This window comes from Scylla paramamosain, chromosome 7, assembly GCF_035594125.1.
Source record: "Scylla paramamosain isolate STU-SP2022 chromosome 7, ASM3559412v1, whole genome shotgun sequence".
Taxonomy (NCBI): Eukaryota; Metazoa; Arthropoda; class Malacostraca; order Decapoda; family Portunidae; genus Scylla; species Scylla paramamosain.
The window spans coordinates 19,149,940-19,175,943 of record NC_087157.1 but is presented as its reverse complement, the minus strand read 5'-3'; the positions used below and the strand labels follow the sequence as shown (position 1 = coordinate 19,175,943).

General features: G+C 36.5%; 1 protein-coding gene and 1 long non-coding RNA gene across 4 annotated transcripts in view; one reads left to right on the top strand and one right to left on the bottom strand.

Annotated features, from left to right (window-relative positions):
* The first annotated feature begins 15,788 nt into the window (after positions 1-15,788).
* LOC135102183 (uncharacterized) overlaps positions 15,789-26,004 on the top strand; it is an 87,690-nt gene continuing 77,474 nt past the window's right edge. The window contains exon 1 of one of the 2 annotated variants that reach the window (XR_010269577.1): positions 15,789-16,058. This is a non-coding gene — a long non-coding RNA (uncharacterized LOC135102183). The remainder of the gene's footprint in view (positions 16,059-26,004) is intronic. The other variant, XR_010269576.1, reaches the window with a different exon arrangement.
* On the bottom strand, positions 21,908-25,562 carry LOC135102182 (uncharacterized). Of its 2 annotated transcripts, XM_064006991.1 has the most exons (4): positions 23,901-25,562; positions 23,394-23,590; positions 22,541-22,628; positions 21,908-22,256 (listed from the first exon to the last, which is right to left on the bottom strand). In XM_064006991.1, exon 1 carries the CDS (start codon positions 25,173-25,175, stop codon positions 23,946-23,948), a length of 1,230 nt encoding a protein of 409 aa, XP_063863061.1. In that variant the 5' UTR covers positions 25,176-25,562; the 3' UTR covers positions 21,908-22,256; positions 22,541-22,628; positions 23,394-23,590; positions 23,901-23,945. The 2 variants fall into 2 exon arrangements, with proteins under 2 accessions (XP_063863061.1, XP_063863058.1); XM_064006988.1 differs by having other exon boundaries at positions 21,913-22,628.

Sequence of the window (26,004 nt, the reverse complement as noted above, 5' to 3'; positions counted from 1 at the left end):
GCACTCTACATGAAGAAACGAAGCAGCTATACAAAAAGGAAAAAAAAGTGTGTTTTGAATGTTTTTCACACTGTTAGGTATCAAAACGCAAAAATGTAAACAAAGCTTCTTTTTTTTTTTTAGAAAAACAAATCGATATGACCTCAACAGTACTATTTCAGTTTTTTTTCAGCGTTTTATGCACAAGAACTCTAAAATTCATGGAAAGCACACTATTTTGGAATATAAAATAACATTACCAAAAATTTGCCTTTTGAGTGTTATTATTTAGCTTCTTACGTAGCATAACGCTAAAACGACTACAAAACACACTTCAAGACGAAACACAATGACACAACCAAAAACGTGCCCATTCACTGTCTTTGAGTTTATTTAATACAAAAATGCTAAAATTTGTGTTTTCCTATACGGAAAACAAAACGATATTAAAAGAAACATGTCTTTTGAGTGTTTTTTGAGCCTCTTAGGCACCAAAACGCTTAAATGCATGGAAAATAATGGATGGGATAAAAAAAAAAATGCATTACAAAAAGCATTACAAAATCTTTTCAGTGATTTTGAGGTTCTTACGAACAAGTGTTACAAATATTATCTAGTACAAGTATTTCTGAACTTTTTAGGTACGAAAACGGTAAAACACATAAATATTATTATTATTATTATTTTTTTTTTAATGGAAAAATAGAACAACATTGCCATGAACGTTTTTTTTAGTGTTTTTTTTCACATTGTTAAGTACTAGAAAGGCAAAATTCTTGCAAAGCACCCTATATGGGAAGACGAAAGTACATCAGGAAAAAACGAGTATTGTTAGTGTTTTTGAGCTTCTTTCTCACCTTTCTCACCAGACGCAAGGTAGGCAATGCCTGTCAGTGTCCGGCCTCTACGAATCTTCTCCAAAGGTCTCTATCCATGAAATCCTCATCTCTGGTTATTTCTTGTAGATTTCTTCCTCTTCGTTCAGCAGCTTCTTCAACTCCCTGCATCCATCGCTTCCTAGGTCGTCCCACCGGCCTCCTGCCTAGAGCTTCCTAAGTACCAAAACTCTAAAATGCGTCAATAGCACTCTATATGGAGGAGTACACATTACCAAAAACGTCTATTTTGAATATGTTCATATTGTTAGGTACCAAAATGCATCCAAATAACGAAACGAAACGACAATACCAGAAACATGTGTTTTCTTTTTTTTTTTTTTTTGCCTGTTAGGCACTAAAACGCTTTAATGCTTGGAAAGCACTCTATTTTGGAATACAAAAATACATCATAAAAAAGAGTCTTGAATGATTTTTGAACTTTTTACGTGCCAAAACTGTAAAAAAAACATGCAAAACATCCTTTGAGGAGAAACAAAAACATTACCAAAATTGTGTATTTTGACTTTTTTTCAAGCATGTTAAGTACAGAAACCTGAAAATGCATGCAAAGTACCTTATATGGTAAAATATATATTATATATATATATATATATATATATATATATATATATATATATATATATATATATATATATATATATATATATATATATATATATATATATATATATATATATATATATATATATATATATATATATATATATATATATATAACTGGAAACATGTATTATAAGTTTTTGATCTTAGGTAAAAAAAAAATGCTAAAACGCTTGAATACCACTCCATACGTAGAAACTGAACATTACCTAAAATGTTTTTGAGTATTTTCTTTAACAGTGTTAGTTACCAAAACATACATACATACATACATACATACATAAATATATACATATAAAGCAAATTACATGGGGAAACGAAACGACATTACCAGAAAAACTGTTTTAGTCACCAAAATCCGAAAATACATAGAAAACGACGCATGCAAAACACCATTTATGGAGAAACACAATAATATCAGAAAAATAAAGCATTTTGAGTATTTAGGCTTCTTAACCACGAAAACTCGAAAACTCTTTATGGAGAATCAGAACATTACCAAAAACTTGTATTTTGAGCGTATTTCACATTGTTAGGTAACAAAACGATAAAATCCATGAAAACCACCCTCTATGGGGTAAGGAAACGAGGTTTCCAATAATCTTCTCTTTTGAGCATTAATGAGCGTGCTGGCACCAGAAGTCAAAAAAGCAAGAAAAGCCCCGTGCATGAGAAAACAAAACATTTTCAAAATTGTTGCTATTTTTTGGTGCTTTTAAGCTACTTGCGTAAAAAAAATAAAACGGAAAAACGCTTGCAAAACATTCTTAATGGAAAAACAAAATATAACTAAAAACAAGGGTTTGAGTGTTTTGAGCTTATGTAGAAAAAAAAGAAAATAAATGGAAATGACCAACTATGGGGAAACGAAAAGTCATTAGTTGAAACATGTATTATATGTGTTTTTGAGCTTCTTAGGTATCAAAACGATGAAACGCATCAATTGTACTCTACATAGAGAAACAGAATAACATTAGCAGAGCCGTTTTTTATCTTAGGTAGTAAAACAATAAAATGCGTGCAAAGTACCCAATATAAAGAAGGGAAACGAAATTTCCATAAACGTGTATTTTGAGTTTTTATAAGCGTGCTAGGCATTTAAACGATAAAAAAAAAAAATACCCTGTATGGGAAAACAATATTCTAACAGAACAATTTTCTAACCAAAATGTACCAAAATACAGAAAAGCATGCATTTTTTTATATTTTTTTTTATAGAGAAACATTGTAGGTTTAAGAACGCATATTTTTAATATCTTTGAGCTTGTCACGTAAAAAACTACAAAACGCATGAAAACCACTCTATATGGGGAAACGAGAATAAGAAACGATTTATGAGAGCTTTTGAGCTTCTTAGTTACGAAATATGGTAAAACACATGAATAGCAACGCGTATTTTGAGTGTTTTTTCCCCATTATTAGATACGCACAAATGGTTGCAAAGCCGACGAAATGAGGAAACAACTTTACAAAAAAAGTCTTTTGAGTATTTAAAACGTATTTAAAAAGACCCTTTTCTTATAGAAACAGAATAATGTTATCAATAAAAAAAATTATTTTTAGTGTTTTTGATTTTGGTACGATGCTATGGACCATATCTGGGGAAACAAAAGGACATTACGAGAGATGTGTAATATAAGCGTTTTTTAAGCCTCTTAAGTACCAAAATCCTAAAACACATTAATAGCACATTATATCGAGGAACAGAACAGCATTAGAAAATACATGTATTTTGAGTGTTTTTCTAATTAGGTACCAATACGCTAAAATGCATGAAAATCCACTATATGTGAAAATGAAATTGAAAAAAAAGTGTTTTTTCAGTGTTTTTGAGCTACTTACCTACCAACACGCTAAATTACATGAAAAAAAAAAAACACCTTTTATGGAGAAACAAAATAACATTACCTAAAACAATTCTTTTGAGTGTTTTTGAGATTGTCAGGCAGAAATACAAAAAAAAAAGTACGTATAGTACCTTATATGGGTAAAAGAAAAGATTTTACGAGAAATGTATATCATGGGTGTTTTTAAGCTTCTTGGGTGTCAAAAGATAAAAAGTAACAATACGACTCTATACGTCGTTTTTTGAACTAAAAAGAGAATAATCTTACCAACAATATATATTTTCAGTGTTTTTGAGCTTGTTAGCTAAAAAACGGCAAAATGCATTCCAAGTACACTATATGGTGAAACAAAACGTAATTAACAAACGCGTGTATTATGAGTAGGTTATCAAACGCTAAAACAAGTGAACAGCTTTCTATATGAAGAAAGTGAAAACTTTCCCAAAAATGTGTTATGTGTGTTTTTCACATTGTTAGGTACCAAAACAGCAAAATGTATGAAAAACACTTTTTATAGAGAAAAGAATTGATATTATTTTTTTCAGTGTTTCTTAGCGGTCTATGGACAAAACACTAAGATGAATGGAAAGCAATCTATATTGGAATGCAAAACAAAATTACCAAAAACGTACCATAACGCAAAAACGCACGCAAAACACAATGGGGAAACAGAAACAGAATTAAACAGAATTAAACGTGCATATTCAGTGTTTATGAGTTTCTTACATACAAAAACGCCAAAATGCAGGCAAATTCACCTATATGGAAAACTAAATGATATTACAAGAAACGTGTATTACAAGTGTTTCTGTTCTACGTAGATACCAAAGCGGTAAAATGTTTAAATAACACTTTATATGGAGAAAAAAAAAAAAAAAAAAACTACTACTACTACTATTAATAATAATAATTAATAGTATTATTAATAGTAGTAGTAGTAGTAGTAGTAGTAGTAGTAGTAGTAGTAGTAGTAGTAGTAGTAGTAGTGGTAGTAGTAGTAGTAGTACCTGTTGTAGTAGCAGTAATAGTAGTAGTAGTAGTAGTAGTAGTAGTAATAGTAGCAGTAGTGGTAGTAGTTGCAGTAGTAGTAGTAGTACTAGTAGTAGTAGTAGTAGTAGTAGTAGTAGTAGTAGTAGTAGTAGTAGTAGTAGTAGTAGCAGTAGTAGCTGTAGTAGTATAATTAATAATAATAATAATAATAATAATAATAATAATAATAATAATAATAATAATAATAATAATAATAATAATAATAATAATAATAATAATAATAATAATAATAATAATAATAATAATAATAATAATAATAATAATAATAATAATAATAATAATAATAATAATGTAATGTACGTATGTATGTATGAATGCATAAATGAATGTTTGTATGTATGTATGTATGTATACACTGTTGTTTGTATTTCCTTATTTAAGGGCATCACAAAATTAGAAAAAAAATTCAAATAAAGATGCCAGTCCATGAAGAGGAGAGTCCGAAACCAGGTCACAAATTTCCTGGAGAATTGTCTTGAAGCCTCCCTCTAGCAAGACGTGAAGTTATAGGCAAGAGGGAATACAGAAGCAGATAGGAGGTTCATGGTCAGGAGCTACCTTGATCAAGTCGACTGGCCTTATTACTGTGTGCATGTGTTCCTTTATGGGATTACAGTATGTTCTGTATTGTCTTGATAAGGCTAGGTTACCTGTTGTTGTTGTTGTTGTTGTTGTTGTTGTTGTTGTTGTTTAAATATTATTTTTTTTCTTCTTTTTCTTCTTCTTCTTCTTCCTTCTTTTTTTTTCTTCTTCTTCATCTTGCTATTCTTCTATTTCATCTCCTTATTCTTCCTTCATCTACTCCTCGTCATCTTCCGTCTCCTTTCCAGCGTCCTCCACTCCCTTCCACACATCGCTAGCAGCAACAAAGCAGTCCTACACCACCTAAGAGCACTAATATTACCACTAGTATCATCATTACACAGCATCAACAACAGTAGGAATAGTATTTTTGCTGTTGTAATTTTTTCCATCGGTAATGATACTGATAGAGAGATGTGTAATGTGAGTAATGATATTCCTGATTATTTCAGTGATACTGCATGGAATATTAATGACTATAACGACACCTCCACCTGCCAGCATAATAATAGTGATGGTAATTGTAATAGTAATGACAGTGATGATGATGGTACCAACAGCAATAGTGGTGGTGGTGGTGGTGGTGGTGGTGGTGATGATGATGATGCAGCAGCGGAGATGAGCAAGCAAACGAGTACGCGCAGATGAAGAGAAGGACGGGGAAAAAGAAACTGACACTGCGAAAACAAGGAAGGACGAGAACGAACAAACAAGATGCCGGTGACGAAGGTGAGGCGGAACAGAAAGGGTGAGAGGTACACATATAAGGAAACATGGCACGACTTACCATGCCCTCCTATGCCACCCCCTCCTCCTCCTTGCCCGCCAATTCCCACTCTAAATTACATTCCTCTTCCTTCGCATAGACTGAGACAAGAAGTTTCTACAGATGATGGGCCTTAAAGGAGTTCAGATTTTTTTGAGTGTGTGAGTGACAAGGAATGAGTTTTGAAAGCGAGCAGGAAAATGTATGGTATGTCATGTTTACTTTTTCTTTTTCCTACTTTCCCTTTATTTCTCTTTGCTCTTTCCAATCCCCCTTTTTTTTTTCTTCCTCCTCCTATGCTTTCCTCCTTTAAATTTTTTCCCCTTCTTTCCTTTGTCTATCATCAGTGTTTTTTTTTATCCTCATCTTTGCTTTTTTACTTTTTTTTCCGCTGCTGTCACATTCTTTTCATTTAGTCTTTTGTTTCCTTTTCATCTTTTCCCTCTTCTTTCCTTCTCACTTTTTTATATTTTCCTCTTTCCTTAATTTCTACCTCTTCCAATTACAACATTTACCTCTCCTATCTATTTCCACATTTCCCTTTCTTTTCAATCATCTCTCCTATTCCTCCAACATTAATTTTTACCTCAACCCTCTTTTCCCTTTAATTTCCTTGCATTTTTCCCTCAATCAAATTTCTTTTTCATTATCTGTCGTGTTCTTCCCGCGGCGTCGCTTTTCATTTCCTTTCTCCTCTGCGCGGTACGAGCTGGAATCCTCTCCTGCCCCTCCTTCCATCCCCGAAATCTAGTCTGGCTATAAGTAAAATGTTGGCTTGTCAGTGCGAGTCTCTGTTTACACGCAGCGCGGAGAGCAAGCAAGGGAGTGTTTACAGGGACAACAAATCATCCTGCGAGAGAAACGAGGAACAGCCATCTGGTGCCCCCCTGGTGTTTTGTGGTCATACTACATCCACTGCCTCTGCTTGCTTGTCTGCTTGCCCGTGCTCCAAAGCCCGCCTTTTGCTGAGGGGAGAGAGTGAATTGTGGCTAGTTGTGTGTGTGTGTGTGTGTGTGTGTGTGTGTGTTGAGGGGCCGGAGTAAGGTGAGGACTTAATGTTTGCTTTTGCTGCGATAGTTGGTGTGTGATAGTGTACTTGTGGTAGCGGTGGTGATGGTATATACCACTACTACTACTACTACGTGGTGTTGATTCTTGTAATGACTGTGATGGTGTCGGTGGTGGTGATGGTGCTCTTGGTATATACGTACATACTACGTGGTGCGGATGGTTGTGGTGGCCGTTTTGATGGTTGTTGTGGTAGAAGAAATATCAGTGGTAGTGGTAATGGTAATGGTAATGGTTTTGGTGGTGGTTAGAGGGGTAGTAACACTGATTATATCTTTTTTTTTTTTTTTTCGTTCTTTGGTGCTCTACTTTTTCGTGTGCTTTCTTAACGTAATGATTCGAGCAGGAGAGGAAAAAAAGTGGGATTGAGGAGAAGCGAGAAGTAATCACGTAAAGAGGGAAGGAGGAGGAGGAGGAGGAGGAGGACTAACGTGATGAGAGAGATGGAACTAACACGAGGAAGGGTGCTTGACACGATGGAACCAGGAAGTGATTTTCTCGGTTTGTGATTGTTAGAATACACGTTAAAGGCCCATTCACACACATCAGTGACGTATCACTGTGACATTTACTCTGCCTTGATCTGCCTTGCTTAAGCCAGAAATATGACAAAATATTTTTGCTTTACTGTTTGTACTTTATCATCTTGTTTTATACTGCATGATTCTTTTTCATCATTCCATTCTAGTCTGATTTATTGTACTCTAGTTTATTCCTTTACGTCGTGTGATCCTATTGCTTTGTTCCGCTTCATAATTCTTTCTCGTAAATCATTCTACTTCATTTACGTATTCCACTCGCTTGCTTTTATTTCCCTGTGTTGTATTCCCTTTTACTCCTCGCCTCTGTGCTTTATTCCATTTGCAGAGTGTCTTCCCGCGGCGTGCACAGGAACAGAGAGGACTCGTTGATTGAGAGGAGTCCTTGTGAGAACAGATGACTTAGTCTGTGAATGCGTTTTCTTTTGTTATATGCAATACTTGTACTGTATACACTTGATTTTTCTCGGATTTTCAAATGTTTATTTTTTTATCATTTTTCTCTATAAACAGAATGCATGTGCTTTTTTAATGTCTATTATCCATCTCTCTCTCTCTGTTGGTAATATTTCTTTTTGTAAATGTAAAAGTGCCGGTACATTTCTCCAATTTATATTCTGGCCGTGCTCGTTGCGTCAAGCATTTCGTCGTGAATTCACGGTATTTATTCTATGTAGCTTTTCTTGGATTTATTCTAGCATCTTTTTTTCTTGTCGAGTTTCTCATGCCATATTCTTTGAGCTTCTTTATTTCTTTATTAATTTAATTCATGCTGCAGCGAAAAACTCGAAATATAATTTTGTTCTTAAACCCTTCCCCTTCTCGACTTGGCTTTTGCACAGGCTCCATCTTTTCATTATATACTCTAATTGTAATTAACTTGCCATTATCTTATCCTTTCCCATGTGTAAACTACTAATTCCTTCATCATTCCTGTTTTTATTTTCTCATGTCGCCTCTGATATCTCATTCCTCCCTCTCCATTCTGTTTAACATATTCTAATTCACTCAACTTTCTCCTTTTCATCCACTTCTATATAACATACATATACATCTCTCACTTCTTTGTTTCTCTAATGCATATTCATCTTATTTGTATACATCATTTCCTGTCCACCAGTTACCAGCCTCCTCATGCTCTCCTTTTCCCTTGTAGCCATCCTCATTCATATTCTGTTTTTATTCCCTCCTTATATATATATATATATATATATATATATATATATATATATATATATATATATATATATATATATATATATATATATATATATATATATATATATATATATATATATATATATATATATATATATATATTTTTGTCTTTTGTCTTTTTACTCCCTCATTCTTTTCCTTTCCTTTGCATCTGTCATTCACGACCATCACTCGGTCTTCCCCTCGTGTACTCCCCTCTAAACACACACACACACACACACACACACACACACACACCTGTCGAGTTTCCTGCGCACGTGACAGGTGTGTGAGTCTCGTCCTGTGACTTTTGAGGGGATAAATGTAAGCAGGAAATAAGATTCTGAAGTCCGATCTTGTGCATCTTGGGGAGGCGTGAAGGGGTCTTTCCCACGCAAATTTTGACTCACATTCACCTGACATGCTCAAGATAAACACTCCTGATTGGCAACACTACTCGTCACTTAAGACAGCGCCAGACTCGGAAAATCGTGAGCCACAGTCGTAATATTGAGACACTGAGGACTCGAGACAGCGCCAGGACGCTTGGAAACCTCTGGTGACTTGGCCTCAGCATGAATTACACACTTCCTTGGCGGACCACACGCCCAGAAACGTACCCAAGACACACACCCTTCGAGAGAGTGTTGCATTGTGAAGCGTCTCGTCACCACTCTCTCCACCTTCCTTCCACGTCACCACCACCACCACCACCACCACCAGTACCGCCGCCAACAGCGCCTTCTGCACTGCCGCCTTACTCCCTCACCTCGCCTCTCTTTTAAGTCATTTTGAAGCCGTAGTGGGCAGAGCAGAGGAAAAGAAGGAGAGGGAGGGGAAAGAGTAGGTGCTAAAGTGAGGAAAGGTGGAAAGAAGAGAAGGAAAAAGAAGAGGAAAAAGAGTTAGTGAGGAGTGAGGACGATGGGAAAGAAGAGGAAAAGTATATAGAGGAAAAGATGCTTGAAATGTTGTGAGATGGTACGAAAGAAGTCTGACAAAACGGCTTCCCAGACATGCATTATCGACACTCAGGTGCCTCCTTTCACCCTCACCTTTCACGGGACCGGCTCGGCAAATCTTAATACAGCTCCTTTTCCCTAGTAGTTCCCTCCTTCAACCGGGTCCTCCTGTCACTCGCAGCAGCAGCAACAGCAGCAGCAGCAGCAACAGCATCCCGCCTCTTCACCTTCTTCGCTCCGGGGAATAAAACACTGAAAGCAAACCGTGCCGCGAGAGGGAAGTTTGTTTGAAGGACTGGTGGCGGTGTTGGTGGTGATGGTGGTGGCAGACGAAGAGATGTGTTGTTGTAAGTGAAAGAGAGAGAGAGAGAGAGAGAGAGAGAGAGAGAGAGAGAGAGAGAGAGAGAGAGAGAGAGAGAGAGAGAGAGAGAGAGAGAGAGAACGCGGCTGAGGTTCCTGTTGCATTTTATGGACAAGGAGAAAAGCGAGATGTTGGAGGAGGAGCTGGTGGAGATGGAGGAGGAGGACGAGGAACAAAAGAAAAACCAAGTGAAAAAAAATAAAATGGAAGAGGTGAAGAGATGTTTGAAACAGAGAGTACTGGGAGGCTTCGAGGAGGTCATCGCCCCAGGGAGGAGGAGGAAGACAAGGAGGAAGAGGAGAAGAAGGAGGAGGAACGTAAAGAAAAGAAAAAAAAAAAACGACAGTGGGAAAGATTATAGGACGCTTATTACCAGAAGTGTTAGGTGTGTGGGGCAGCGGGGTGTCTGCCTCATGAAATCATCAATGAAGCCAAGTTGACGAATAGAAATCAACGATACTCCACATAGAAGTCTTAAAAAAAAAAAAAAAAAAAAAATCCTGCTAAAAGCCAGATCAGAAGTTAACAACAAAACTTGAAAAAAAAAATAAATAAATAAAATAAATAAGAAGCAATGCTAGTCTCCCTTGACTAAAGTTAGTCAGACAAGACCTGATCGCAAATGACATGTTTTGTTTCTTTTTAAGAGTGGCACTGTCTAAGCTGTTTTTTTCCTGTAGTGGACTGTATGCACCAGTACTGATGAGGGTTGCGGTGTGTCTTGTTAGTCTGTTAGAGATGAATGTGTTTTTCTTTATTTGTATGTTATTTGCATAAGTCTTTTGTTTTTATTTGTTTATTTAGATCTTGTTAGTGTTAAAGTAGCTGCCACCAGCCATGGGGTCCAGGCCAGCTGTGGGTTTATTCCATGTTGTCGAGGTAGCATGCTTCTTATTACATTCCCTTGAAAATAGAGAGAGAGAGAGAGAGAGAGAGAGAGAGAGAGAGAGAGAGAGAGATACATTTAATTCCCTATCTCAACCTATATTCCTATGGTTATTTCTTTTCCCTTTAACCCAGAGTTGACAATGGCAAGGAAATTACATTTCCGATGTCTGTCAGTCCTCTGAGTTAACTAAGTAATTAATTCACACCAAGAAAAATATTATTTTGCATATAAACAAAGTTTATAATTAACAAAAAAATAATGGGAAGCTGTCAACAAAGATCTCTGTCGGCCTTCGCTCTGAGGACTACTTGTTGTTGCTGTTGTTGTTGTAGTTGTTGTCGTTGTGGTTGTTGTTGTTGTTACTGTTGTTGTTGTTGTTGTTGTTGTTGTTGTTGTTGTTGTTGTTGTTGTTGTGATAGAGATAATTGGGGGAAGGGAGAAGCGTCAAGCAAGAGTTTGGACAGTATTAAAGAAAAGTAAGAAAGGAAGTACAGACTTGATAAACTTGTTTGCAATATATAGTACAGACATGATGCTTAGTTCATAGTTCATAGTTCATAGTTTTATTGACCACAACATCTTGCACTTACAGTAATAATTACATAACAATATTAATTTATGAGTCCAACATAACTCAGTACTATAATAAATCTTATTCATTACAGAAAAGAAACAGGTCACCAATATGACAACTAATGTTACATAATCCTAATACCTAAATATGTCACAAATTGTGGGAATATAAGTTCAAGATTGAGCTTATAATAATACATAGTCTTGTATTATCAAAGGAGCCACTGAATAGTTCCTGTAGTGTAGAATATGTATATGTGTCACGGATGTGTTGTGAGAGGGGACATTGCTCGATGACATGAACTTCTGTCTGTACTTGTCCGCAGGGACACAGCCGCTCCTCTAGAGGTAGGCGGCCACGCCCCCGTCTTTTCCACCTGCCCACCTCAACTGCTAACCAATGTGCCGACAGACGAAATCTTGTGAAATTAATTCTTAGATCTTCTCTGATTCCCTTTTTGCGGGTGTAGATATCATGAACCGATAGACTGGGATTTATTGCTTTGTATGTTACTCTCCTGGAGGAATCTGAGGCAGATATGTCACACTTTAATTTTTCCATAGCAATATGTATATCATTTCTGTCATCGTTAATTAACTGAGAAATAAAAGATCTTGTATTAAGTCTATTATTAAGAGTGGTTTTAATAGCAAAGATCAAGGGGTCATCATTCATATGCACTCTTTCTTGCCACATCTTTTTAAAAAACTTTCTTTGTCTGCTCAGCACAAGGTCTTTCAGTGGAGGGTAACCCAATTCCACATAACACATGTCATTACAGGTTGTTGTTCTAACACAAAGCAATTGTTTAATACATAAGTTGTAAAGTCTAGTTATAGGCCTCAAATCAGCATTCAGCCAGGATTCACAGCCGTACAGTATGGCTGACATTAGTGCAGCATCAAATATTCTCTTCTTTACAACAAATGGTATGTCATTATTTTTCTTTAAAAAGCAAATGAATTTATTGACATGAGCCATCTTAGTACTGGCATGAACCTTGACAGAAGAAGAGACACAACCATCACAAGTAAATGGGGAACCTAGGTATATATATTGGCTGCATGACTCTACTACTAATTCACCAACCTTCAATGGTTCTTTATCTCTCGTAGTTCCACAAATTACAAAAAACTTAGTCTTTGAAACATTAATTTTCATCCCGTAATTATCACAAAATTGCTTTAAAGTTTCTAGTTTTCTTAACATGCTTGCTCTAGAGGTGGCTAACAGGACTGTGTCGTCCATTAATACCAGTAGATGGAGCCAGGAGAGGAAACCTTCTGGTGCACAACTTTCTTTGACAAGTTTAATTAAGTCATTAACATATAATATAAAGAGGAGGCATGAAGTGGGGGACCCTTGGCGTACACCAATTGTGGCCGAAATTACTACTGTGCCAAGAATGCTGTCGGTGACACGGTACATAGCAATCAGTGCAGCCAACATAACTCCACCACAACCAAGTCTCTGTAAAATCTTAAACAAAATTCGTCTAGCTACAAGATCGTAAGCCTGGGAAAAATCGACAAATGTGACAAATAGGGTGTTTTTCTTTTTTTTTTGCAAAATCAGTTAACAGTCGCAAAGTTACAATATGTTCAGTGCATCCTCGTCCTTTCTGAGCTCCTGCTTGTTCTCTATAAGGAATAAACCAGGCCCGAAGCCTTTCACACAATATTAAATCGTAAACTTTGGTAATGCTATTTAACACAGAGATTCCTCGGTAATTTCTAGCTTCCTGCCTATTACCTTTCTTAAATATTGTAAAGAACTTCGCTGTGGTCCAACTCACTGGGTAACTGGCAGAGAGGAAGACAGAATTGAATAACACAGTCAGAATGACTATCCAGTTTGCTGGGAGTAGCTGGAGCACACCAGATGCTATTCCATCAGGACCACAAGCTTTATCTGCTTTCATTTTCTTAATCTGTACTGTCACTTCATCGGTAGTAATACTCTCATCTAACACTGGAATATTAATATTAGGGACATTGTTCTCCTCAAAATCATCCAATAATTCAAGGTCAGTCACAGTCTCAAAAAAGGTTTTAAATTCGTCATCAGTAGGAGAATCATGAACAGTAGGTCTATTTTGAAATTTACCCTTCCAGTCAATGGCCTTCCAAACTCTAGCATCATCACGATCATGTAGAATCCTATCCCAACGGTTTGTATTTCTGGTTACGTTATCAGTAACAACAACATTACCTTGACTTGCCTGAGAACACTCATATAAGACTTCAGCTACATTTTTGGCAAACTCATTCACATCAAAAACATTGGTGTCTACATTAGTATTAGATATGTTGTCCACAAAAGCCTCTTGATCAATACATGGCCAATTAATTGGTTTCTTTACAAATGCATTGTGGTTTGAGTGTTTCAGTATCGCATGTTCACCAAGCTGACAAGCTCTGTTGAAAAGATCACTAATATCTATGTCAGGTACTGATAATTGCAATGAAACAGGAGCATGGTCAGAGGGTAGGAAATCTGTCTGATGTACACTAAACTCATCAATATGGTTAACCATATTACTTGATGTCATGCATATATCCAGCTCCGATATCCACACATCACCTTGCCTGTATGTTACATTGCTTGTAAACTCTTTCTCTCTAACTCTTAAATTATTAACAACAACAAATTTATGGTCTATACACAGAGTGGCCAGAACATAGGCATTATCATTAAGCCTGTCGACATGGTCAGGAATGCGAGGGTAAGAATAGTCATAATAATCTGGTAACTCAGCACGCATCGGTAATTCACGCACAAACTCTCCAAATCTTGCATTTAAGTCACCAATAATTACATATTTCTTTTCATTTCCATTTTCTATCACTTTGTCTTGGATGGATGCAAAAGAATCATGGGAGAAATATGGAGAGTCACTCGGCGGGATATAACACGCCGCAACAACAACTCCTGGCAGTGAGCGAAACTGGAGCCACACCTGATCCTCAGTACTAGTGTCAACACGCAGGGTAGACTGAGCTAAATAGTTTTTCACCATAACCACTGTACCACCACGATGGGGCGACGTTTTATTGTTACTCATATAAGATACATATCCTGGAAGACACACACGTAAAGGTGTTTTCACCTCATTCAAACAAACTATATCATATTTCATCAAAAAAACCTGAACACAATGTTTTTCTAATTTTGTTCTTACACCATTAATGTTCCATGAGATCAACTTAACTGCATGTACATGATGTTGTGGACCACTTAAAAACCCTGCAAAGACCATTTGTCGATTACTTCACCATCCTTGTACAGCTGGCGTTCACGGGTGTTCAGCTGAATATTGCATACACTAGTGCAGAAGGCAGTGGCTATTAATTCAGGTCGCTTAGATTTATGGAGGCCGAATGAAGTGAGCGCGACTCCTTACAGGGTTTTACACACACACACACACACAATATATATATATATATATATATATATATATATATATATATATATATATATATATATATATATATATATATATATATATATATATATATATATATATGAGTACAGCATACTCACATACAAACATACACATACACACACATAAACTCTTACACAGTTGCACTCATACACATACCTTATACTTTTTTTATTTTTATTTTTTATTTTTTTCTTTAGGCTACTCGGCACTGGTGCGCTTTATATACACCGCAAATCGTCAAAACTAGTTCCTTCTCCCCAACTACACACCTGTTTTTTAATACACCTCTAAAAGTTTTTAACTTTTCTCTTTACTCAGGCTGTTCTTGAAAATTTTAGGTAGCTATCTAGTTAGTTTTCGGGTTTCAAAACAATAATACAGATTTTCTTTATAATTGCAACAAGTAACATTTCATATAGCTCTACACTTTATCTTCAACATCTTGAGAGAGGGAATTTTTACATGGCTTTTATCAAAAAAAATCCTTGGGCAACCTTTCGTTTCTTTATACAAGGATCAGCAGCACCAAGCGGAGATTTTTAATTCAAATATATATATATATATATATATATATATATATATATATATATATATATATATATATATATATATATATATATATATATATATATATATATATATATATATATATATATATATATATATATATATATATATATATATATATATATATATATATATATATATATATATATATATATATATATATATATATATATATATATATATATATATATATATATATATATATACATATATTTATTTATTTATTTATTTATTTATTTATTTATTTATTATTTTTTTCATTGATCCATTTCAATGGGTCGTCAAGCATATATGCACAGTTTTATCCCCAACATATCTATCAAAATGTTATCAAAGTACCAATCCTGTGTATAGAATACCTAACACATTAACATCTAAGGCTAAGCAAATCATAAAGACAGAATTTAATTGAGGTAAAAAAAAAAGTCTACATCTGCTCTTGTCTTTCAAATATAATTTAAACTTTAAATAAAAGAGCGTTTATGAAGGAATATAGGTCGGCATGGTCAATCTGGACAGGATTTTGGGTCAGCCAAAAAAAAAAGGATGAATTGAAATCCCGCACGATCCTCCATTCAAAACTCGCGCCCTCTAGATCATCAAGCAAGAAGCAACAGTGTTCAATGTGATAGTGGTGAGCGGTGTAGCGTGGATGTGAGCGTCCATCAATCTTTCGCAGCTACGCCTTTCCGTGAGGCGGCTGGAGCAGGAAATCGCCGAGCCGTGCTGCAGAGAGGTGAGTGCACTCCTGGCCAGGGTGAGGACGAGGCAGTGACGTGTGCAGTGTGCTGTGCTGTGGAATCATGGGATGCGGCGGGAGGGTCAGGCTGTCATGGCGGCAGCCTCTCGCGGTCTTGAGTACTGTATGACCAGGCCACAAAGTTTCATATCCCATATCGTAGTTTCCGAGGGTTGATATGCATGATGGAAACGTGGAATGTGACTTGTGATGATCAGTGAAGCTTTCATGGCGATACTACTACCATGACGGAAAATTAGGGAACTAGGACTGCCCGGTTAGCTCTCTCTCTCTCTCTCTCTCTCTCTGGAAGCTTATTTGCACTCACTTACCTGATGGACTGCGTTTGAATGAATGGCCACAGTGAGGGTGCAGTCACAGATAATAGTGATGATGAGCCGGGGCTCCACACAGTTCATGGAGGATAAAACACGTATTTATGGCCAGGCACCCCCACCACCCATGCCTTCCTGATGCGCCCTCCCTGTCGGCTGGGTTGTGGGCACGTGTGTGTGTGTGTGTGTGTGTGTGTGTGTGTTAGAGTTTCATTAGAGTACGAGTAAATGTAGTGCATATATTCCGTTTGGTGCAAAGAACAAGATTTTCAAATTGGAATGATCGTGGCTCAGTGCGACTCACGTACAGAATACTGCGTGACGAGATGAAGCTGCTGATAGTTTCTTGTGTTGCAGCTTTTATTTTTGTAACACATCTTATTCTCTTTTTTATTACGTATTTCTTCCCTAAGTAGTTAACTTCGTGTTATTTACGTCCAAACATCGAAATTTCAAGCCCCAACTTTAAGCATAATTTATAATGATGAACAGAATGTATTAAATTCTTTTATCCAGAACCTTTCAGATCAAGATATTGATTGACAGCTGCCAGGTACTGTAGGCCACATGTGAATGCTCTCAAAAATAATTGTTTTTTTTTATTTTTAGTAGTTGTAATAGGTGAATAACAAATAACTTGAGGATATACTATTAATGTTTTATTTATATTAGTAGTATAACAGCAGGTATTCTGAAATTTTAGCAAGTATGTGCTGCGTATAAAGCATGAAAAACAGTACAAGACACACTAGATGTGTAACACAGGGCAGAAAATAAATCCAAGGTGTTACTATGAAAGACAGCAGCATTCATAAGAGGCATTTTTTTTTTTTTTTCCACACCTGCACAGACATTTGGCAACATCAAGGTGTTTATCAAACACTAATGCCTTACAAGACAGAACACATGGTTAGTTGCATTAAGAGATCACACAAAAGTCATCACTATCCTATAGCATACATACATAATATACAGCAACACCAAGAGACATTGCAATATTAAGAACATAAGAAATAAGGGAAGCTGCAAGAAGTGATCAGGCTTACACGTGGCAGTCCCTGTATGAAATGTACCTATTTCCACCTATCATCCTCATCCATAAACCTGTCTAATCTTCTCTTAAAGCTCCCTAATGTCTTAGCACTAACAACATGATTACTGAGTCTTTTCCACTCATTTACCACTCTATTTGGGAACCAATTTCTTCCTATCTCTTTCTTAAACCAAAATTTTTGAAGCTTGAACCCATTATTTCTTGTTCTATCCTGGTTGCTGATCCTAAGAATTTTGCTTACATCCCCTTGTTATAACCCTTATACCACTTAAAGACTTCTATCAGGTCCCCTCTTAACCCACGTCTCTCTAAAAGAATGTAAATTTAACAACTTTAATCTTGCATCGTAAGGAATACTCTTCATCCCCTGTATCCTTTTAGTCATTCTCCTCTGTACTGATTCTAATAGACCTATATCTTTCCTGTAATGTGGGGACCAGAACTGCACAGTGTAGTCTAGATGAGGTCTGACCAGCGCCAAATATAACTTTAATTTAATAACTTCAGGCTTTCTACTTTTAACACTCCTAAAAATTAACTCAAATATTCTATTTTCCCTGTTTCTGGCCTCTGCATTGCTTTCCTAGACGAAATTCAGAGCTAACTATAACTCCTAAATATTTTTCGTACCCTGAACCTACCAGAGTTTCGTTGTTTATTGTATACCTACTGTGTGGGTTTCCTCTACCTATGCTAAGTACTTTGTATTTGTTGATAAACTGCATTTGCCATCTGTCCATCCATTCATTCATCCTATCTAAATCTGCCTGCAAGTAGATGGCATCTGATTCTGACATAATTAATCTACCAATCTTTGCCTGCAAATTTACTAAGATCACTACTAATTCCACTATCCAAGTCATTGATATATATTAAAAACAACAGTGGCCCTAATACTGATCCCTGTGGCATCCCACTAATTACATGACCTCACTTGGATTTAGAGCCATTTATTACAACTCTTTGTCACCTGTCGCTTAGCCATGACCTTATCCAGCCTAACACCTTCCTATCTATCCTGTGTGCCCTAACCTTTCTTAGGAGCCTCTGGTGGGGTACCTTGTCAAAAGCTTTACTAAAGTTCAGATATAAGCTGTCGTAACTATCACCATTATCTACTGCCTTGTACACTTTACTGTAAAAACTTAACAAGTTCGTCGGGCAAGACTTCTCCTTCATGAAGCTGTGCTGTGACTGATTTATCAAGTTATGTTTGTCTAAATACTCCTTTATGTTCCTCGCTATTATTGACTCCAATATTTTACCCACAACTGAAGTTAAGCTGACAGGTCTATAATTAGATGGTAAAGTTTTAACTCCTTTCTTAAAGATGGGTACTACATTAGCCTGCCTCCACATTACTGGTACCTCACCTGACTCAAGTGATTTCCTCAAGCCAGAGACTAATGGCTCACTAATAACCTCTGCATTCCTTAAGTACTCTGGCACATATTTCATCTGGTCCTGGTGTCTTGAACTTTTTAGCTTATCTATCTTCTGTTCCACTATCTCCTTAGTTATGAAAATATCTATCAGCTTCTCATTCTCATCTGCTTTAAACATCTGTTCACAATTTGGCATATCCTGCATGTTTTCCTGGGTGAAGACAGTCAAAAAATACTCATTCAGAATTTTAATATCTTCTCCCCAGAACTAACCAGCACCCCATGTGCTGCCTCTAGTGGACCTATAGTATCTTTATTCTTCGTCCTGTATACCTGATAAAATCCCCTGGGGTCTGTCTTCACCTGGCTGGCTACCTTTAATTCATAATTGCCCTTGGTAACCTCCTGACTTATAACTAATTCATTACATTGTGGTCCTGAAACCTCTTCACCTACCCTTAATCTCTTATATATACTTCTCTTCCATCCTGTATAATGTTTTAACCTAGTAGTCATCCATTTAGGGTAATTTTTTTTGTGATCTTATTGCTTTATATGGGATGTTTGCTAACTGTCCTATATGCAGTTTGTCTACAAAATATTTATACAACTCATTTACATTTACTTCACCTAATTCCCTCATTTTGGCCCCTTCCATCCTCTCTACTCCCTCATCTACTCACCTCGACCTCACTTCTCCCATTTCAGTATGACCTGACCCTCCAACATACTCACATCTATCTCACCCTCTCTCTCTCTCTCTCCTCAGCCCCTTCTGGACACATCTTCCCTCCTCTTGTCCTGCACCCTCATACCTCACCTCACCTCTCTCATCCTGCCTTATCTCTCTCAACTCTGACCCAGACCTGACCTCACTCTGCATCTGTTGCCAGTCAACTCCTCTCCTAAAGTCAGGTATTTTAATAGTGTTTTTGCTTCTAAAAGTTTCTTCCCATTTTAATTTGTACCTAATTTCCTAATGGTCACTGTTACCTAGCTGCCTTCCAACCTCTATCTGCATGACTGCTTTCTCCCTGTTAGTATAATATTGTTCCCCCTTGTGGGTTCAACGACTACCTGTTTTAAAAAATTATTCTGAGTTACCTTAAGAAATTCCTCTGATTCCTTGTTACCCACCATCAGGCTCCAGTTGATATTCCTAAAATTAAAATCTCCTATCACACATACCAGACTGTACCTTCCTGCTCTATTTATTTCCTGCCACAGTGAGGTGTTAATTTCCTTTGTACTGTTTGGTGGACTGTACACTACTCCCAGTACTGCTGACTGTGATCCTTCCTTAATATCTACCCATATCGACTTTTTGAATGTACATCAGGAGGTAACAGAGTCAACATAGCAAGGCTACACCACCTAACAGAGAACACAAAGACTTCCATATCAGAACAAATGACATGGCAACTCAGAACTGCATACAACAACAACAACAACAACAACATCAAAACAACAACAACAACAACAGCAGCAACAACAACAACAACAACAACAACAACAACAACACTAAAGTAAGGATATACAGTGGGCATATGGCAGCTAAAGATATATTGTTAATAACATGTAGCTAGCCAAAGAAACTTTCAGAGAAGAGAAGCATTTATGTCACCACAAAGTAAACATGCAGAATTTAAATATTTTTTGCATATGCTGTACAAAAGAGCACAAACCTGATGAAACATTATATGCAGGATAAAATACAGCATCCTGAGCTTGGACATGGGACATGCAGTGAGACAGTAGGACAAGAGCAGAATTTTTGCAAGAATACAGTGAAAAAAACAAAAACAACTAGAAAGAAATTTTGTGGGCATATCTGTGTACTGTATGCAAATTTACTATTCAACTTTTCATGTTTATTTCTTCCCATTTCCTATTTAAGGATATAAAATACTCGAAGTTTCATTAAACTAAAGCTTTTGGTTAGTTGTTGAAACACATGCAAAGGCAACACAAACTTATGACTGGTAAAGAAAATACACTTTTTTTTCCTCATTGGGAAGTGAAAAGGCCACGTAAAATCATAAATCTAATCTGCCTCACTGCTGCTGTCTAACTGATGGCTGGTATCTGACAAAATATCCTTGTCATTTGACATTCATGAGGCTCAAAAATCTTCTTCAGGCACAATCAGTTACATGGAAAAGATTATGAGGTAGAAGTAGTCTGATGCCATCACTGTATCTTCAAATTTAGAGTTAGGAACTGAAGTCAGTGGGTAATCCAAGTCTTAATCTTGTCAAGGAAGTGTGGTCTTGTCAAGGAAGTATGGTTCATCTAATTAATAACTAAGGTAAGGGAACTGAACAAAGACCAGTTGTGCCACAGCACCTGAAGTGCTGTCTTGTTACAGTGTGTGAATGGCACAGTTTCCATGGTGTTCTTGCATTCCTTGCAAATTTTACAGGATTTAGCAATAAACATCATCAAAATGAAGAGTAACTGAACTATTTCAATAATGAAAAGGATCTATGCACCTGATATACATGCCTATACTGCAATAAGGACAGCTTCTTGTGGCAGTAAGCCTACCATGGAATGTGTGTCTATTCTGTTCATTACTTGAAAATCCTACACATGTTGAATTTACCAGTTAGGAGCAAGTCTCATATTTTTAAGCTGATGATCATTGAAAATTAAACGTTCATCATTTAATTACATTACCCTGTATGTACTTTACTTTTCTCCTTCACAATAGTGTTACCGAGTCTCTTCAAAAGCTTCGGTGAATCATCCGAGAAATGGATCCATTTACCATTGACGGCAAACATGTCAAGGTTCCAAGAGAAGAACATTGTATTCCCTCTTGGTCAGAGGAAGAAAAAAAAAGTGCAGTTACTTAAGTATCAATGTCTTAAGCCTAATGAATATGTCATCATTCTCACACTCTGCATAATATCAGTCTTTCCCAGATAAAAGGAATAACCTAAAAAATTTCCATTTCTCAGTTCTTTAATCACAAACAAAAATGCATGGTTTCCAAGTTTCAAACTTTTGTCATGTTCACTAGTATCCTTGCCTTCAATAATGGAATCAGAAACCTGGTAAAAATGAAACAAATCTTTGATGATACTCATTACATGAGATATATTGCCTTAAAGTAACTTCCTTTACAGGACTGCCAGAGTTTGTTGCTCCTGCTAACAAAATGTTTCTCAACGAGAAATGCAGTGCTTACTGTAATCCTTTTAGGACTGTAATAATATACTGCTACAGCAAGCTGCCTCCTCCTCTTCCTCCTCGTCCTCCACTGTCACACTAATCAAAGCATATCATTGATGTCCAGTGAAAAATTACAACATCCTGGGAGGCAGGAAATCTGCTGCTCTTTGCATCAATTGCTGTGGTATTGTGCTGGTCTTCCTTCCAGATTGCTGGACTGTCTTGGGTGGTGTGGATGGTGTCCCTGTAAATATGGAAATATGGAATATATTAGCATAACTTTGTGTCATTATTAGCATACTAGTATATGCATTTATTTTCTTGAGTAATGCTATTACCTCTGTTAGTAACAGAATAGGTTAACAACTTTTCTCTTTCTATCTCACCTCTGCCATCTTACACTTTTCCCATACCCACAACAACTGTCCTCTTCAAGTAAGTGATTAACAGTAATTATAAACCTTATATACAGTCATTATTCCCACCACATCTTTTCCTTGCCAAAAACATCTTAAAATACTTGTTCACATTGCTCATCACATCGGTTAACATGCTTGACTCAGATGTGCCGGTTGTGTTTCCTTTCCTGCTGTAAGCCACTTTACCACAATTCAGTCTGTAAAAAGAAGCATTTTGGTAACTGGAAAGCAAGGATTGCACAAAATTAAGTTATAAATATTGTGAAATATTAGTATATAAAGAAATGTATGATTGTGTATGGACAAATGGTGAAAGAAGATAGGATTTGTTAGTAGTGGAGGCAGGAAGTTGGTTTATTATATTCTATTTATTCATATTTATATTGATATTCATATTTATATTCATATTATTATTTATTTTTATTTATTTATGTATTTTTTGGAGAAAAAATAACCACATGATTTCTTCCCACCTCTGTTTTTAATTCAAGCTTGATCAAGTTAGATTAAAAGAGAGGAAGGAAGTGGTTCTCAAACAGAACGGTAGATGACGGGAGTAGGCTCTGTAATTAGGTTGTTTGTGCAGAGTCAACAGAGAGCTTGAAAAGAAGATTAGACAGATTTATGGATGGGGATGATAGGTAGAAATAGGTAGATATGTTTCATACAGGGACTGCTATGTGTAGCCCTGACGGCTTCTTGCACATTCCCTTATTTTCTTATGTTCTTAGAAAATGGGTTAGATAATAGTGGGAATTATGAGATTGCTGAATGGTATCTGCTAGCAAATATGTATATACTGAAATGAAAGCTCATCATATAATGTAATATAGTACATACAGTATATAGGCTTCAATAAGGTTGTGAATGTTATTAATCAATATTTAGGATCTGTTGTTTAAAAACTATTTCATCATGAATGTCATTTAACCACATTTACCACAAACTAAATGAAACATTACCAGTTATAACACAGTTGTGTAGTCACAGAAATGCTCTGTGGTATGTGCCTGAAGTTTGTTTATCTGCAGGAATTGGAGCTGCATTGTTCAGCAGATGTGTTGTGCTGCTGGTATGCTTGAGCTCAAAATTTTCAGTGTGGACAGACTGCTTGTGCTCCACACATGGTTTTCCCAAGACTTGGAGCCACTGCAATCACCTGGAATCATATTTAAGTTTTTAAATTCTTACTTAAATTCTGAAAGTATAATGAAAATATTTTCTATAAGATAAATAAATAATGAAAACTTGGTTCATATTCATATTTCAAGAACCAGTAAGGGAAAAGAATTTGCAGCCAGACAGATGCCCAGAAATAGTTTTACCCACTCATGGGCTATGTTGGGGTACACTAGGGTTGCCATATATGAACTATCAAAATTCCGGACACCTTCACTAACACCTGATTATGGTCCTGATATGATACTGGAAAACATGTAAATTAATTAAAAGAAACTCAACTTATTTACCTTTGCATATGGCTGATAATCTTGAATTCCGTTTTTCCACTTAGCTTAGTTGGTGTCTTCTAACTCTTCTTCAACCACTGCGTGTGTTGCTTGATGTGCCGATACATATTTTTCTGTAGATCTTATATTTTTAAGTAGTTCCTTGTTGGACTTTAAAAAGTTGAGGAAGTCAATGCAAGAGGTCTCTCGGTAGTTGTACTGTACAGTCAGAATACCTTTCATTGTATCAACACTCAGCTTGTTCCTTTCCTTCGTCCGCTGACTTTGCATCAGCGAAAAGACTCGCTCCACATTAGCATTGTGGGATGTTACAGCAAAAAAGAATTGTGCAATTCTGAGCAGTTCTGAGTGGCATTCAATATTCTTTGATGCTTCAAAGTATCTGGTCCATTTTTTATGTGCTGGTAATTTACTGAAGTCTTCATCATTCTTGTTCCTTTCTACAAACTGCCTCAAGTTACAAACTTGGTCAAAGCACTTTACATCATCAAGCTCTATTCCCTTGTCTATCAAGTATACAACACAAGGTTCCACATCAGTCCAGCTTGGCATTTCACTCAAGACCATCCACTTGAAACAAGAGAACTCTTCCAGTGGTTTCATCCACTTAGCTAAGTACTCTGAGCATCTGTTGTACAGGTTAACTACTTCAACACAGAACCTGTTACACTCTTCTTCTTTTCCTTCTGTGCGCTTCTGAGTAATTAGTCCTTTAACTTTTAAAGACATGAAATGCTGGTTCTTTCTTTGTGCAAGTACTTTACACACAGACTCCAAATTTGTCAGCACTTCTACAACAGAGTTACTTTCCTTTTCAATTGTTTGAACGTGTGTGTGAAATACAGCCATTAAAGAGTGCATGTGCCAGAGGTAAATCTCACTCATTTCATTTTCAAAGAATTTTTTTATTACTGTTGGTGGTTGCTCTTGTGAAAGAAAGGACTTAAGAGCAGGAAACATCTCTATCAGCCTTGTGATGCCAGGAAATAGTGACAGCCAACGACTCTTACTATGAGAGAGAAGCTTCCTGTACTCAACCTCAGCAAATCCACAATACTCCTTTAGTTTTTCAGAGCGAACTGTGTAGATATGAAAATGCTGATAAATCTTATTGATAATATTTTCAATATCAATATCCATTCTTTCTGCTCCATGATGAACACAGTTATTCAGAATATGTGCTGGGCAACCTACTCCAATCAATGACTTTTCCAACATCTTCAGATTTGCAAACACATTATTCCCTTCTTCGTTACGTTTGAATCCTCCAAACATTGTATTGCAGTTGTCACCTGTAAATGCCACACACTTTTTAGTAAGCCCATGTTTATCTAGGGTTTCTTTCACATATTTGGCAATAGTGTCTGCAGTCTCATTTGGGGTGTTCTTAAACTCAATCAGTTCTGACTGTAAACCACCATTTTTCCAGTCAAAGTACTGAATAATTACAGGAAACAGCTTTAATGCATCGTGATTGCTACCATCTGTAGCAATTCCACAGTATACTACTTCATTTTCTTTTAGGCTTTTTAAGGCAACATCAAGAGAATGAGGTGCAAGCACAGCTTTTATAATAGCTGCTGTCTTTGTTCAAGCACTAGAAAACTTTCTTGCCACCTCAATCAGGAAAAGTTTTTTTTTTTTTCAGCAAAACAGATGAACAATCCATGGATAAGAAACTACCGTGATGTTTGACAGTGTGAAATGCATAAGCAGCTTCTGCAGCACTAACATCTTCAGCTTCACTTCCTGGTTTAACAAAATAATGTGTCATCTTCATTGATGAACCCTCTTCTTGCACTGCTCTCTTATGTTTCTCAGAGCTCACATGTGACTGTAAGTCATTAATGCCTTTATGTGCCAGTGAGACAAATGTTCCTGGTTTACACACCAAACACTCGGCTTCCCACTCATCCCTGCCTTTTTTGAAGCACGGGAGTTTGTTCTGCATCTCTGCAGTGAATTTACACTTTCGTTTGGGCATCTTGACAAGAACAAGTAATAGTTGTAATGACGAGGTCACAAGGCCGCAAACACATTTTAACTCGTATTTCACACCACATTTTACTTGAAATTATTTGAACATGCTAGATATCTTGCCATG